This window comes from Myodes glareolus, chromosome 1, assembly GCF_982192425.1.
Source record: "Myodes glareolus chromosome 1, mMyoGla1.1, whole genome shotgun sequence".
NCBI lineage: Eukaryota > Metazoa > Chordata > Mammalia > Rodentia > Cricetidae > Myodes > Myodes glareolus.
Genome location: NC_142026.1, coordinates 114,944,757 through 114,961,384, shown reverse-complemented (window position 1 = coordinate 114,961,384; position 16,628 = coordinate 114,944,757). Strand labels below are relative to the sequence as shown.

The window sequence follows — 16,628 nt, the reverse complement described above, 5'->3', positions numbered from 1 at the left end:
GCATCCCTGGGAACCTGCTGCAGCCTGCTAGACAGTCATGGGCAACTCTGGGGAGTAGGATGGTGTGGATGTCGCTTTCCCTGGGCAGGAAGTAACACCAATGGCCCTCAGTACTTGTGAAAGGTGCGTGTGTTCCTTTCTCCCTGTGACCCTCCCTACCCCCACGTCAAACCAGTGAGACTTTGATCTGAATTCATTTGCCGGGAAGTTATGCTCTGACCCACAGCGAACTCAGCAGGAACGCAGCGCCAGACTAGTTCTCACGCTGTTTGAAATGTATAGCCAAGGCCAGGCTGTGGCTGAGAAGCGGGGAGTTCGAGATCTTCGCATTGCGCCCCTTTCAGTCAGTGGGATCTTGTCTCTTAGCCACCGGGATTTCAAACTCATAACCTTAAAACACCGCACCTCCTTGCCTGGACACATGGGATATACATATTTCCTCAAAATCTAATATCTCCTTTTATACGCTTCTATGCTGAACCCGATAGTAGAATACACGTGTAGAAACTGATTATTATTTCATCGTGGGAGAAAACCGTTAGAGCGGGAATCCCAGGTTCACTGCAGTTCCTTGTCCGGGACCAGCTTTTGTGCTGCGGGTGCTTTGTGGTGAGAGCCCACCATCTCAGCCAGTCCTCAGGCTCCGGCTAGCTAGTGCCCAGTGTCTAATACAGCCAGCCACCTGCCTGTCCCTGACAGGTGTGCACTCAGGAGAGTCTGGGCCCCACGGAGCTGACTTTGCAGGAGTGAGTCCCAGATGCTTTGTGCTGAACGCTTCCCCTTCCCCGGGGAACTCTTCGGTTTTATTACTGTAAGCTGTGGTCACACACTATTAGCTATTTAAGAGACTCTGGTCTTCAAGGGTCTAGGAAATAACGAAGGCTGAAGAAGCCGTACAAATTACGTGTATGCGTTAAAGGTATATTCAAAATATGCAGAGAACAGAGATCAAGACTAGACGTGAACTCTTTTTTTTTTTTTTAAGGTTTTCAATAGGTGACTTTTCTCCGGACCACTCCAGTCACAGGGCTGCTGCAGCAAGACATCCTATTATTAGCGGATATTACAAAGAAGTGGTTGTACAGGCCTAGTTTTGAAATGATTCATTTCTGCCAGCAATTATAATTGCTTCCATTTGTGAGCCTAACATTAGGTGGAGGATTGGGGGCTGACTCAGCTACCTTACCCTTCTCATTTAGGCAAGACTATTTAGCTTAATATTTCTGGTCTACAAGGTATGAAGCAGCAGATTTTCCTAGCTGTATTAGATAGAGTTTTCTAGTAGGACCTAACAAATGAACCCCATCTCCAACAAAATTAGTCACTAGATAAGTTCCTAAAGAAAATCAAGAAAAAGGCTGTATTTAGCAAGATCAGTTGAACCAGAATTTGAATCTGAGGTCACAAAGCCATTTGACCAATTGGCATCAAGTTACCAAAGGTCGAGACACAAGCTTTAGAGCTACTCAATAAATATTACTGGCATAAAATCAATCTTTTCGTTCATTCATTCAACAAACGTAGTGGGCAAATATTCTGTGCTGGGCAGTCTGTTAGGCGGAGGACTGGAGGATGAGCACTCAGCTGGTCCTTGGGGAGTCACACGTGGGGGAGGGGCAGCACCAGGCAGATAAGGCAGCAGGGGAGTCTTGCAGCAGAAGACAGGGACCCAGGAAGGCAATTATATTAGCTTGACGGGGAGCAGAGAAGGCTTTCTGAAGAAAGACGAATGGTTGTAAAGAAATTTACTTTACCATTTTTAATTATAAATGTGGCTCATGCTCATTCATTGTCGTCCAGACAAAGGAAACAAGCTATAAATAGCAAGAAAATGGTGTCCTCAGTGCTCAGCACCCTCCACCCTACCATGGCTCATGGTCGACTGCCCTGCAGTCTTTTATACATGTGATCATATACAAACTCTTCTTTAAAAAGTAAAATTGGGGAGTTGGGTGGTGGTGGCACACACCTTTAATCCCAGCACTCGGGAGGCAGAGACCATGAATCACTGAGAGTTCAAGGCCAGCCTGGTCTACAGAGTGAGCTCCAGGAAGGCTCCAAAGCTACAGAGAAACCCTGTCTCAAAAAAAAAAAAAAGTAAAATTGGGAGACCATTCATTTGCACATACTGCTCGTCATTTTTAAAAACAGTTTGTCATAATCAACTTTTAACATAGTTCTATTCTTTATTCACAACCTTGTTGACTTCTTCACTGGACTGTAGTTAGTCTTGGTGACCCACACAACATGACAGGAATGAGTATGTCACTGAGGCTTCGATCTTGGATTTCTCTTGACCACTTCTGGGGAGGATCAGTGCCCTCCTGTATGAACAGCTCACACAGCCTGTGAGGAGTCCACACAGTGACTGGAGTCCAATTTCAGATTCTCATGGTTGAGTGGTGAGCAACTTACAGACTGAGCCATTATCAAAAATACTCTTATATCTTTCTCTCTCCCCTCTTCTTCCTTTTCCCCTTTCCTCCTCCATTTCTTCCCCTTCTTCCCTGTACTAGGAACTGAACTTAGAGTCTCACACATACCAGGCAAGTGTTTTACCACTGAGCCATATCACCAGCCCTATGAAAAAGTTCTGTCTAGACAGGCATTCAGGTTTTATGAAATGCTGATATGATACGTATGGACCTCTATACTTCTTCCAGGACATTCTGAGAACACTGGAGGTGGAACAGCAGGGTCACAGGGGAACTTACAATATTGACTTGTTGCCAGATTGCTTACCAGAATCAGTGTGTAGCCACACTCTCAATTTAACCAGCATTGGATTTTATCAGTATGTTAAATGCCTGTCAAAGCAATATGCAGAAAAGGGAGCAAGATCTCACTTTCATTAGTATTTCCTTACCATCTGCGAAGAACAGTCAAACATTTTGAAGGATATCCAACACTCCTCCTACTCCTATGAACTCTCCAGTGATATCCTCTGTCTACTTTTGTGTTTTGTTCTCTAGTAATTTTTAAAAAGATTCATTATTTTTCTTTATCTGTAATTGTGTATGTTAATGCCATGTGTGTCTGGGTGCCTGAGAGGTCAGAAAAAGTGTTAGCTCTCCTGGGATTGGAGTTACAAGCAGTTATCTCAAAGTGGGCGCTAAGAACCGAACATAGGCTCTCTGGAAGAGAAAGAAGAGTTATTAACTGCTGAACCATCTCCCCAGCCCTTATCTAGTGATTTTTAAATGTTCTTTATAAATTCTGGAAACCAGGACTGGGGAGATGGTTCAGTCACTGAACCACGATCATGGGGAACTGAGTTTGGTTCCCAGAACCCATACGCATATAGTCAGATGTGGTGGTGCAGACTTGTAATCATAGCATTGAGGAGGTGGATACTCACCCAGGTGACGTCCTGGCCTCCCCAGTCACCCAACCTGGCCTTATCATTGAGTTCAGTGCCAGTGAGAAACCCCATCAAATACCAAGGTAGAAGTTGTTCTTTGGCCTGCATGAACATGAACATGCATTCACACACACACACACACACACACACACACACACACACACACACACACTGGCTATTAGCTAGCAGGGGCTAATGCATCCTTTAAAGGATATCCTTTCTTTCTGCCCCCTCTCCATTAGCTCTGCTAACCGTGTGCTTGCTATTTTAGAACTTGCTGTCAATCTTTTTCTTTAGTCATGTCATGTAACTTTTAAAATGATGAGTAAGAACTTGCCAAGCCAAAAGCATAACATCCAAGGTATACAGACGAGTTTAAGCAAAGATAGAACTGAAAACTTGCATGGTTTCCATGGGCTTTTGTGAACATACCGGTGTTGCTGGAGGAGCCTTGCTACAGGCAGTCACTGGGACGGAGCTGTCCAGTTAGTGGAACTGAACTGTTTCTTGTAGGCAGTCCTAAGCACAAAGGTTTAACACTGAAACTGAGATGCTTCGGCGACATTTAGATGAGTCTTTGGCAGCAGCACAGAGAAGGGTGGCTATGGAGGTACAGAACTAGAAATAGAGCAGCTACTCAGAGACTGGTGGCAACTGTTCAGAGAGGCTGGGGTGATAGTGCTTGAATTGAGGAGTAAAGGGACAGGACACAGTGATCTGTTCAGTGTGTGTGTGGAGAGGGCAGAAGGGTTTGAATGTAGGTCTTTAACTGACCTAAACTAATGTTTAACTTGAATCTTCCTTGGCAACTAATGAGAAAGCACACACAGGAGGAAGCTGCTGGTGTAGTGAGCAAGATGATTTTGGCTGGAAGAAAATGGATTCACAGGCTCATGGGAGAACATGCAGCGGAAGGCAGGAGGCAACCAGTATTTCATTCATATGTATAAAAGTTTCAAAAACACTTTTAAGGAGATTGGTGCATCTAAGAAGGGATCTGTTAGTAAGAAATCACTAAGGGTTCATTTCTGGAAAAGCCAAAATATTAAGGGATTCAGTGAAGAAGTGTGAAAGACAAAAGCAATATAATCTAGAGTGAAGATGGACTCCACAGGATCCCAGGCTTACACTCAACTTCTTCACTGTTTAGGCTGGAGAATGTAATTTTGTTATTCCCCTCAAAATGGTGACAATCTAGTCACAAGAGCTCACATCTTGATTCTTAGGAATAAAACTCATCTTATTAGAAAGGCAGTCATATGGCAGGGGCAAAGGTTTGGAGTCTGCTATGCAAGATTTCAGTTCAGTTTATTTATTACTTGCTGTCTCTTGTGACTCCAGACACCCTGGCTTCCCTGTCTAGAAAGCAGCATGGCGCTGGGCAGGTAAGTAAAAAAAGATTTAATCCTAGCACTCGGGAGGCAGAGACAGGTAGGACTCTCTGAGTCCAAGACTTGTCTGGTCACATAGTGAACTCCGGGACAGCCAGAGCTACATAGTGAGACCCCATCTCAAACAAAACAACACAACACAAAACAAACAAACAAACCCAAAAAGGACTGCATACATGGAGCATGTCACACATTGCCCTGGTGGTAGATGAGTCATGTGGTCCTTCACAGCAGGTGCAGCGGCAGTCTGGAAAGCAGGTAGGATGGATGCTCACAGCAGGTGATCGGGACATCTGTGCTGATTTCTTCCAAGAATGACTTTTCATCCAAAAGTTTCTGAATTCATGAGCTATCAAGGTTTCAAAAAGCATGCCCCTTCACTTTTAGAGCAGAATCCAGCTGGGCCCCTTTTCATCTTTCAATACTAGCTCGAGAACCAACTGGTTAATACTTACTCATAGACAGATGCTGAGAACCTGAGCTATGTACCAGAAAGTCAGAGCATAAACAGCCCTCACATGTTGCAAGGAGGCTGCTAGTTAGTTCCCAGCCTCTTAATCCCAAAACAATCACACAGAAATTGCATTAATTAAATCCCTGCTTGGCCCATTAACTCTAGCTTCTTATTGGCTAACTCTTATATTAATTTAACCCATTTCTATTAATCTGTGTATTGCCATGTGGCAGTGGCTTACTGGGTAAAATTCCCAGCGTCTGTCTCTGGTGGATCCATGGCATCTCTTTGACTCTGCCTCCTTTCTCCCAACATGCCATTTAATTTTCCCCACCTACCTAAATTCTGTTCTATCCTATCAGGCCAAGTCAGTTTCTTTATTCATTAACCAATGAAATCAACATACAGACAAAAGGACCTCCTATACCACCACATCACTCACATCCCTGAACACAGGGAAAATGGATGGAGAGATGCTAGGAAATTTTGTTGTCCTTGTATTTTTGTTTTTGAAAACAGGGACTCACTTTATAGCCCAGGCAGCAAGCTCCTCTTGCACCCTCTCAAGTGCTGGAATTATAGGCATGCACCATCACACTTGGCAAACTTTTTAAAAGAGCTTTTGGCTTTTTTTGATAGTTTCACTTATGAATAATGTGCATTATCATTATTATAACCCCCTCCAATTTCTCTCCCACCTCTGTTAGTCTTCCTCCCTACTACACTCCTTCGTACATCCATGACTTTAGTTTCTGAGACCCATTGAGTTTGTGTGATCAAGAATCTGGAACCATCTGCCGAAGCCTGTTTGAATCTTTAGTAGGTACTGAAGAAATGACTGTCCCTCCCCTAGAATATATCAGAAGCTAGTAGTTCAGCAGAGAGGGAGAAAAAGGTAACCTTCATTTTATTTACTATTATTATTATTATTATTGTTGTTGTTGTTGTTGTTGTTTTGAGACAGGGTTTCACTGTGTAGCCCAGGCTATCCTGGAATTCAACTCTGTAGACCAGGCTGGCCTCAAACTCACAAAGATCCACCTGCCTCTGCCTCCCAAGTGTTCAGATTAAAAGTGTGAGCCACCACCTGGCTAATGTTAGCTTTTAAAACTGAAGGTTTTTGTTTCAAAAGATGCATGGTATATTCTTACGATAATCTTTCATATTCAAAGAAGAAAATAACTTCATTTCATTATAAATATGATCTGGATTTAGTGGTGTGGGAGAATTGTCTGTATTCTGTCAATCATGTTTTAAATAAACACTGATTGGCCAGGCAGGAAGTAGAGGCAGGGTGATGAGAACAGGAGTATTCTGGGAAGCAGGAAGCTCCCTCCACACTCCTGCCCAGATCACCGAAGAAGCAATATGTGACCTGCCCCACTGTGAAAGGTACTGAGCCATGTGGCTAACATAGATAAATATAATGGGTTAATATAAGCTACAAGAGCTAATAAGAAGACTGAGCTAATGGGCCAATCAGTTTTATAACTTATGGAGATCTCTGTGTGATTTTCTTTGGGGCTTGCCGGCTGTGGGGAACCGGGTGGGACAGAAACCCCAACAAGCAGGTCCTCATGTTACAGTTTACTACAGGTTCTACCAACACAGAATAACCACTGTGGACCCATCTTTATTGAGATACACCTTGGTGAGATACTATTAGTTCCAGTGGAGGGAAAGGACGGGGGACAGCTGTATGCAACTCCGAGGTCACAATTGGAAGAGCTGAGTGCCCTGCTCACTACCAACCACTGCAAAAGGAACTAGTAGTATTTCTGATTCAGGATCCAAGACAACAGGTGTCCTTGCCATGACATGATCCATTCATGTAAACATGTATACTCTGAGTGTCTCCTATGTGCCAGGCCTGGTGATAAGACAGTCTGGGTCTTCAGACCATGGACACTGAGCTACATGACTGATCATGCTTCTCATTTATGAAGTTGGAAACCTGAAAAGCAAGTCTTTGGTCCAGTCAGTAGCAACTTACAGAACTCTGTGGTTTGCATTTCCCAACCCTGTTCTGGCTCCACTTTGTCTCGTGTTCTACTTCTAAATTTATGCTGTTTTATTTTGTGTCTTGAGCTGTCTTTATCTTATGTTTTCTGGAATAAGACATAAATTTGTATGGCATATACACTTGGATTCATTTTTGTTCTGATTTTTATAAGTATATTTTGTTCTAAAATTAGGATATCCAGTTTTCCTAGCACCACTTATTAAAGATGCTGTCTTTCCCCCAGTGTGTATTTTTGGAATATTTGTTAAATATCAGATGGCTGCAATTATAGGCACTCATGTTTGGGTGTTCTATTTTGTTCTATGAATCTATGTGTCTGGTTTTGCACCAGTACCATGCTGTTTTTTATTTACTATAGCTATGCAATATAGCTTGGAATCTGGTATAATAATCCCTCCAGCACTGTTGTTTTTGCTCAGGATTGCCTTGGCTACCCTATAAACTTGGATTGTTTGTTTTTTGTTTGTTTTGTACTGTATTTTTTTTCTATTTTTGTGAAGAATGTAACAGAGATTTTGACTGGGATTGAGTTCAGTTTGTAAACGGCTTTTGGTAGGATGGTCATCTTTACAATATTGACTCTTCCAGTTCACAAGCATGAGGGATCTTCTCATCTTCTAATTCAAGAGCTGATGAGCTAGTTTGGAGAATTAAGGTGCTGACCACCCAGTCTAACAATCCAACTTCCATCAAGACCTACACGGTAAAAACTAAGAACCTACTCCTGAAAGTTGTTCTGTGACTGCCACACTCATATGGCACCCATGTACACACATACATTCACACTCAGAATAAATATTTATTAAAATTAATATTCTCGAAGGTTTAAGAATCAGAATTTCTGCCATTTCTATAAAGCATATTTGGCATATAAAATACGAGCTATGCAAAATGCTTTGTTCTACTAACTTTCACTCTAAGGTTTTCCAACCACATTTGTAATTTCTTCATTAAGGGAGGTAGCCAGGAGGGTTTAGGGTATAATTTAAAGCCACTTTAATGTGCATTAACTAGAAGACTTAGTAGGATCAGGGCATGGTGGGGCGGTGGGGGGAGAGATAAGAGATGGACAAGGTCTCATTAGGTAGTCCAAGCTGGCCTGAGACTTGCAATCCTCCTGCCTCAGTTCTCCAAGGCCTGGAATTATAGGTGTGTGCTGCCACATCTGGCTAAAAGTTCTGATAGTGAAGAAGTGGGAAGAGAAAAAATGTCATGGGTACATTACCTAAAAGGATTTAAATACAAATTTAAAAGTAAGCTGCTAACTCACGGCACTCTACAGTTTACAGCACAGCACCATCCTGAAAGAACTCCCCTCTGAGTATATATCAGACACATGGTAGATGCTCAGTAAATAACTGCCAAATAATGTAAATCTACATTAGAGATCACAAATAAACATAAGTTACATCTACATTAAATACAAGAATATATCTACATACAGAATACATTTTTAAAAGGCAACCACATTAGGATGTCACAAAATGATATACAATCATGAAATGCAGTTTATTTTTATATTTATCGATAAGAATGGTCATATTTTACATTCAAAATGACAAATTTTGAAATGAAATATATTACTGTCCATGTAATCTACTAACCTCCCATATTTTTGTCCATTTTACAATACAGAGATAACATTTTAATAGACATTACAATATATGTCATAACAATAATTATTCTTTATGATTACAGAAAATATGGCTTATGTCTTACAATATAATACAATGTCTTTATCAGCTGCCTTAAAACTGATTTCAAAGAAAGTTTGAAAATTCTGAAATCTTAGAATCTATAAAGGCCTGATTTATATCCTTTCGGTAATTAATGCTTTGTTAAGTAGTTCATCGGTCAATATCCCAGTTCAGACTAGGGTGGCATATCTTAGCCAGGAACCGTGAGACAAACAGGGTTATAAATCTTTATGGTTTCATCCCAGGAACAGTCAGCTACCTACAAAACACAAGCAAAGTCAGAAAAGCATACAGGTGCACAGAGAGAAAGCCGGCAGCAGATGCCAGCCCCGATCACTTAGCATGTGGGTCACTTACTACTAATCATCATTTTAAATAAAATACACAGGGATCTGTTTCTGATTGAAAGTTCTCTTTTAAAGATATGTTTTGGGGACTGTTTCCAAATGATTGAAGCTGCCTGGGCATTCCCTTCTTCACTAGAGAGCTATATAATTCCTTGCCTCCTGAGACAATGTTGAAAGATGTACTTCTAGCCTGAGAAATGAGACTATTTGCTCAACAGACAGTCTAATGTTTTTCTGACAGCAAAGGTATAGGGAGAGAGCAATAAAGCATGATGGAACAATATCCATATAGATCTGAATACATGCCGGAAGGTATAAGCTGGGGTGGACAAATGTGACAAAATGGCACTTGTGAGGTTAGTCTGGAATACACTCTAGAAACCGGAAGCAGCTGCACCAGTGTCAAAAGCCTTCACAGAGCCATGGCATTCCAACTGAAGGCCCAGAGCTGAAGCCAGCGCTTAAAACCTCTAAAAACGGTCCCTTAAAAAGGGCAAATTGTCTATCATTACTTGCCTAGCCTTAAAGTCAGATTTGACACTGTAGGATACAAATATTAATTTACTCCTAAATACATGTTTTCAAATGTTGAGACTCTCAGGCAAACACCAACTATATCACAAAAAAAAGATTCAAAAAAATGAGGTTTTTGAATACAAAGTATCTATAAATTGTGTTTCTGAATCCCAATCCATTCCTCTTCAATTCAATTTCTTACTTAGTCACGATTTATAATAATTAAAAAATGTTAAGGTCTCTGGGGAGAGCTTGGGGGAGTGGGAGGGTGGAGATGGAGGAAGGGCGGATATAGGATCAGGGAAGAAGATATCTACATTTAGGGAGCCATTTTAGGGTTGGCAAGAGACTTGGCTCTAGAGGGGACCCCAGGTGTTCACAAGGATGTCTTCAGCTAGGTCCTTGGGCAGCAGAGGAGAGGGTGCCTGAACTGTCCTTGCCCCACCATCACACTGATGATTATCTCGAATATCACCATAGAATCTTCGTCCAGCTACAGATGGAGATAGAGACAGAGACCCTTATCAGAGCAACAGACTGAGCTCCCAAGGTCCAGTTGAAGAGCAGAAGGAGGGAGAAGATGACCAAGGAAGTCTGGACCGTGAGGGGTTGGTCCACCCACTGAGACAGTGTGCCTGTTCTAACGGGAGCTCACCAAATTCAGCTGGACAGGGGACTGAATGAGCATGTGATCAAACCGGATTCTCTGAATGTGGCTGACAATGGGGGCTGACTGAGAAGCCATTGATAAAGGCACTGGGACTTGCATGTACAGGTTTTTTGGGACCCTAGTCTATTTGGATGCAAAGCTTCCTAGGCCTGGATGTAAGGGGGAGGGCCTTGGACTTCCCACAGGGCAGGGTAGCCTGCCCTCTCTTAAGGAGGGAAGGGGAGGGAGGCGAGTGAGTGGGGGAGCCAGCGGGAGGGGAATGGGAGGAGGGGAGGAAGTGTATATTTTTGAATGAAAAAATAAAAAAAAAATAGAAAGAAAAATTTAAAAAAAAAAGAAAAATGTCAAGGTCACTGAATTAACAAATGTTCATAAGACTATACTTGAATAGTAGTATAAGAAAGATAAAAACTTTAATGATAAGGGACTATATAGTTATTTAAATTAATGCAAATAAGTATGGCATTCCTCTGTCATTTACTAAGTTCTACAAATTGAAACATATTTATAATAAATATAAGGTTTAAAAATCCAGTATTTACTGAGAAACACAAGCCCCCGAGTCTCCATGGACAGCACTGTAGTAGCCTCTTGGGGAGCTTCTCATGAGTTATCATCAATACCAGATGGCTGCTGGTCAATACCCAAGGCCTGCAGTCAATAAGGGGTTAATTATCTTAGTATTTCACAGCACCCATCTATGGCCAACCTAAACAGTATGCTAAAACTGCTCATAATAAAGGCTGACAAAAAGACAAAGATTTCTAAAGTAGAAACCACTATTGAAGGGATGGACAGCTAAACCCATTTGAGGAGTGGAATGGAAACTTAATATAGTAGAAGCTTCCTATAATACATACATACATATACACACATACATGCATATATACATACATACATGAAGATAATCTAAATGAAACTGCCAAATAATGGGGAAGACAGAGCCTCGACAAGACATCACTCATGACCAAAATTCCAGTATCAGGAATGGTTAAAGTCTAAATGAGTTCTTATCCCAAGACATCTCATGGAAACCCCCAAACAACCTAGACTACAGTCAAGGCTATTGGTGCTATCCACACACTGACAGCAAGGCCCTATTACTGATGACACTACCTACCTACAGAACTCACTGAACATGGAGAACTCAAGCTGGTGACTACAGAGAGGCTTCAGCTTTACATTCTAGCATCTTTGGTACAGGAAGGTACTCTGCATGCTACCAAAAGAGAAATACAAACACCTGTTGGAAGAAGGCTGCTCATTTGTTTCCCAGATGCCCAGAACAGAAATAATCACATAGAAACTCTATTATTTGAAATATTGTTTGGCTAACAGCTTAAGCTTATTTCTAGCTAGCTCTATACCCTAACTATCCAGTAATCTGTGCATCACCACGAGGTCGTGGCCTACCGCCAAAGTTTCAACGGACTCAGATGGCAGGCTCCGGTGGAGGCATCTGTCTCCTGTGGGCAGCTCCATGGCTTCTCACTGACTCTGCCTTCTTTCTCCCAGCATTTAGATTAGTTCTCCCGCCTAGCTCTACTCGGCCCTATCACAGACCAAAGCAACTTCTTTATTTATTAACCAATAAAAGCAACACATATACTTCCCACATCAAACACGAACAAAGCTAAACCTTTCACTCTATAAGAGTGACCTACCTGCAAGATATGCTGGTGTAATAGCAGCAGAAAACATGTAGGAATAACCAACTATCTGATTTAAGCTGATTTAAGGTCCACTCCACGAGATGGCTCCCCATACGCACTATGCTTGGGTGGCCAAGAACCTGAGATTAGATTAGACCTAGGAAAACCAAACTCTGCTGTTCTGCTACAAGGACATAGAAATAAAATGATTCCTAATGGCATTCTGTTATACATCAGTGCCTTGCTCAGTCATCATCGGAGAAGTTTCCTCCTGCAACAGATGGGAACAAACACAAAGACCCACAGCCAGACATTATGAAGAGACCGAAAGATTCCTAAAAGGAATCAAATCCTTCCCCTCAGGGCTCAAGGAACGGCAGAAGAGGAGACGGAGAGAGTGCAAGAGTCAGAGGGGATGGAGGAGACCAAGGAATCGAGGCCTTCTGGACAGCAGAGCTGGTACACACATAAACACCCAGAGAATGGGGCAGTGTGCACAGGGCCTGCACAGGTGTGCATCAGATGAGGCCTTTGAGCCGCTCCCACTACCCTAGCCTTGTTCTCAGGTGGGGCCTTTGGAACAGTATCACTTGGGGTTGACACATAGCTAAGAGTCTTCAAACCCAAGTCCTTAACAGATTTCAAACATTAGGAGGAGAAATATGCTGTGTATACATTCTGGAGTCGCGGATCAATAATTTTAAGATTATAACTCCTGACCTAAAAACTGTAAATGAAGACCATCCTCCAGCTGTGTGGGAAAGTCGTCTGCAGAAATAAATAGCTAATATGCAGCTGGGACTGAAAGCCTCAGACACAGAGCACAGTGGACAACAATTTCCTTAACTGGGTTTTTGGCACTTAAGTAAGGCATAGTTTTTTTGGGGGAGAACTTTATTTGTAGAAACTTTTTGTTGTTGACTAAAAGAAACTCAAATTTGGGAATTAGCTCACATCTATGACACCTCTCTGCATTCAGGATGCAGAAGATCAGGAGTTCGAGGTCATCCTCAGCTACCTACTGAGCTTAAGTTCAACTCTCAGGCTACGTAAGACTCTGTTTCACACAAAACAAAACAAATTGTCAAAGTATATATCTCCTCCCCAACAACTACAAATTTTGTCAGAATTATTCAATAGATACTTAGGGAAGAATTCTCTTCCCTCTTTGAAGAGGTAGCGGTGGATGTCGCTGATGTAATGGCAAACAATATATGCAATATTTTCATTTAAAAATCTAAGTTTGACAAGGAAGAGAGTTGTAATTCCAGAGGCAGAATTGTGAATCTGGTGGTGTTCTGGCATAGTACAGCCAGTCTCTGTATTTAAAAAAAAAAAAAAAAAAGACGAAGCATGAACAGTCTTCAGGAACACCCCAGCCCTCCCCAAAGCACTCCTAAAACCCAGGTCTGCATCTTCCTCCTATTCTGCATAAGCTAAATCCAGAACTGGCACTCAAAAACATGGGGCAACACTACCAACTATTTAAGCTATAGTAACAATTGTTACTAACAATAATTTAAGTTATAACAAGTTAATGTTGCTATTTATCTTATCTGAGGTTTATTATATAATACTATTGGACTCTGTTGGGTTCTAACTGGCCTGTGGTGATTTGTATATTAGCCCACAGTGCCAAGTGAAATATATAATGAGTTAGTAAACTTCAAACTAACAAAAAGCAAAATCTGCTCTTGAGGAAACACCAGCTTCAGACAGGGTGAACACACCGTGAGACTTGCACAGTGTGCTTTGTGTCAGCCAGAGACACAGAAACATGCTGGAGGACTGACTAGTTTCTCACAGCATTCACGGATAGGCGTAAACTATTTAAGCTCTTCTTAATGTGGAAGACTAGCCAGAAAGCACATGTAGGCGTCTGCTGAGCCGGGGTCAGTGGGAAAAGGGAAATGTCTGGTCAGGGGATAAGGAAGACTGAAGGAAAAGCCAAACCTCCAAAACCTCCAGCTCCGAGTCAGCAACTAACTTTCTGATGAAAACCTTCTGAATATGCTTCAGGGTTCCCAGGGGCTGGCTGCATGGCATGTCTCTCTCTGACCCACTTTCCTTGCAGGGTAAGTATATATGGATGCTCAAGGGTAAGAGCCTCAGGTTCCACAGCCTCCACCCAGGTATCCCAAGTGGAAATGTATTCTTGAACTCATCCCTTAGCGCTTGTGGATCTATTTAACCTGAGCCCCATATACAGAAGAACTCAGAATTGACATGTCAACATTACAGGTAAAATGGTGATTTGTCAAATTGCTACATTTTTGTACTTACTGTAAAATTTGAAGAAATTAATCCATTTCCATTCTTTTCAAAACTTGCAGCCTCCCAAGGTAGTGAAAATAATTTAAAGGATTTATGATTTATGCCATGTAAGTTCCACTGTAATGATCTCATTTTCACTTTTATGCATTAAAGTAGGTATTTCTAATTTTAAAAATGTTATGCTATAGAAGTAAGAAATTCCCACTATTGTACTAAATGGTCAATTTCTTTAGAACATTCAATGAAGCATTATCAAAATAATGGAAATTAATTGTTCATCAATACTAGCTAAATATGCTAATGGCATATACATCACAACATCACTAGAGATAGAATGCTTGAGATCAATGATATTGATAAATATTTCAGCACTTCCTGTGTGCTAATGAGGAGACATGCTACACAGATCCAAAGATATGAGTGAAACAAATGTGTTCAATAAAGAGTTCATGAAAAAGACTCATCTTTAGTAGAACAAATAAAATATGAGAGAGCAGGGCTAGCAATAGCTCCTCACTTAACAGCACGAGCCATTCTTTCAGAGGGTTAGACCAGCATCACTGAGCAGCTCACCACCATCTAAAACTGCGGTCTCAAGTGTCAGACACCCTCTTCTGGTCTCGGTGGGCACCATGTACACATGTGGTACACAGATATACAAACAGCCATACACATAAAATAACAAAATACATAAAATAATAATTAAAACCAGAGGACACATGTAATACTAACAGTGCTATGGATTCAACTTGTAGAGAATGAAACTACACTGGAAATGGCAAACATGAGCAATAGAAAATGAATTTATATCTTTGATTTTATTAATTATTAAAATTCACATGCCACTGACACAGCAATTCATCTCAGATAAGGTGATGTGGCCATTCATGTAATAAAGAATCACCACAGATTCATCAAGAAATTTACTGACAACTTTTCCATTTCCTATTTATCACTATAATATTTTCTCTCAATTTTGTGGGCAATTGCTTTTGCCCTTGGGAAACTTGCTCCATCTACTGTAATTATCTGCATGACATATGGCCTCCTTAGCAAGAATAAAGAGAACTAACAGAGACATGTAGAAAAAGGGTTTTGGAAAAAAATCACTAATGGTCAACTTCACGTTTTGAAAAGGCAGCTCAATCACTGTTACCATGTGATGATCTTGGCTGTCAATTTGATGGGGTCTAGAATCAATTAACACATTAGCCACTCACCACTCTTGTGAAGGACTCTTTTGAAGCAGGATAAGACCCTAAATGTGCGCACCACCTTCTCGTGGCTGCCAGTCAAAGGACAAGAAGAGGGAAAGTTGCTTTTGACGGCTTTTCCCACTCTGCTAGCAGGCTCATCCTGCTGTGCTGACCCCTCTGCTGGTGACAGAACCATCGGCTTTTTAGGGCTTCCAACACAGACAGAAGACCAGCTGCTCTCCAGGAATCCTCCAGGCTCTCCGTACAAGACTGGGGAAACGGAGACTCTCAACTTCATGAGCCTCATGTTCATCATTACGGTATTTATGCAAAAGTAAAGAGTTGACTAATATGCTCTGAAGAGGATTCTAGATTCACTCACTCACTCATTGACACAGCACAAATATCTAGTACTTCACATTGTTCTGCTATGTCGCTTCTAACGTCAAACCATTTAGTTTACACTCAAAATATGTTTTAAAATTTAAAACAATTATTTCTAAATTAAAAAATAAAGGAGGGAAAATGGTAGAAAGAACATCACCATCCTGGATGGCGAAAGGTAGAAATACAGTGTTATAGGCGGGTGGAGGACAGTGAGGGAATTTAGGAATAACAAATAATAAAATACAATTGGTCTGCAACAGGGCTGCATAGGAAAGTAAGAACCAAAATTAGAAAGGAACACAGTTTATAGCACATCTAAGAGATAAATATTAAAAGTTCAGATTCTGCTCTAAAGATTTCCATTAAAGGTTTCTAGGCAAAGATGACGTAATGACAACTTTAACTTGTGGGTCTACAAATCAAGACTGGCCTATAATCTACCATTAGCACTGTACAACAGAGCTAACACACTCCCAACAGTATAGACAAGCTAGCAGTAATCCCATTGGTCCTCCTGAGTCAAGAGATAGGGGTTTTCACACTCTAGTATTCTATAGCATGCTTTAGAGACACTGGTAAAGTAAAATCACAGATGTGATGCCAAGCTGAATTAGGGAATGCAAAGAAACAAGCAAATTCAGATGACTTTCAGGTTTCTAG

At 41.4% G+C, this 16,628-nt stretch overlaps 1 protein-coding gene across 2 annotated transcripts in view; it reads right to left on the bottom strand.

Annotated features, from left to right (window-relative positions):
- Positions 1-8,008: 8,008 nt before the first annotated feature.
- Pex7 (peroxisomal biogenesis factor 7) overlaps positions 8,009-16,628 on the bottom strand; it is a 70,570-nt gene continuing 61,950 nt past the window's right edge. Inside the window, exons 10-11 of one of the 2 annotated variants that reach the window (XM_087911556.1) lie at positions 11,580-11,678; positions 8,009-9,185 (exon numbers count right to left, since the gene is read on the bottom strand). In XM_087911556.1, coding sequence (XP_087767682.1) covers positions 11,619-11,678 — 60 coding nt within the window. In that variant the 3' untranslated portion in view covers positions 8,009-9,185; positions 11,580-11,618. The remainder of the gene's footprint in view (positions 9,186-11,579; positions 11,679-16,628) is intronic. The other variant, XM_085688943.2, reaches the window with a different exon arrangement.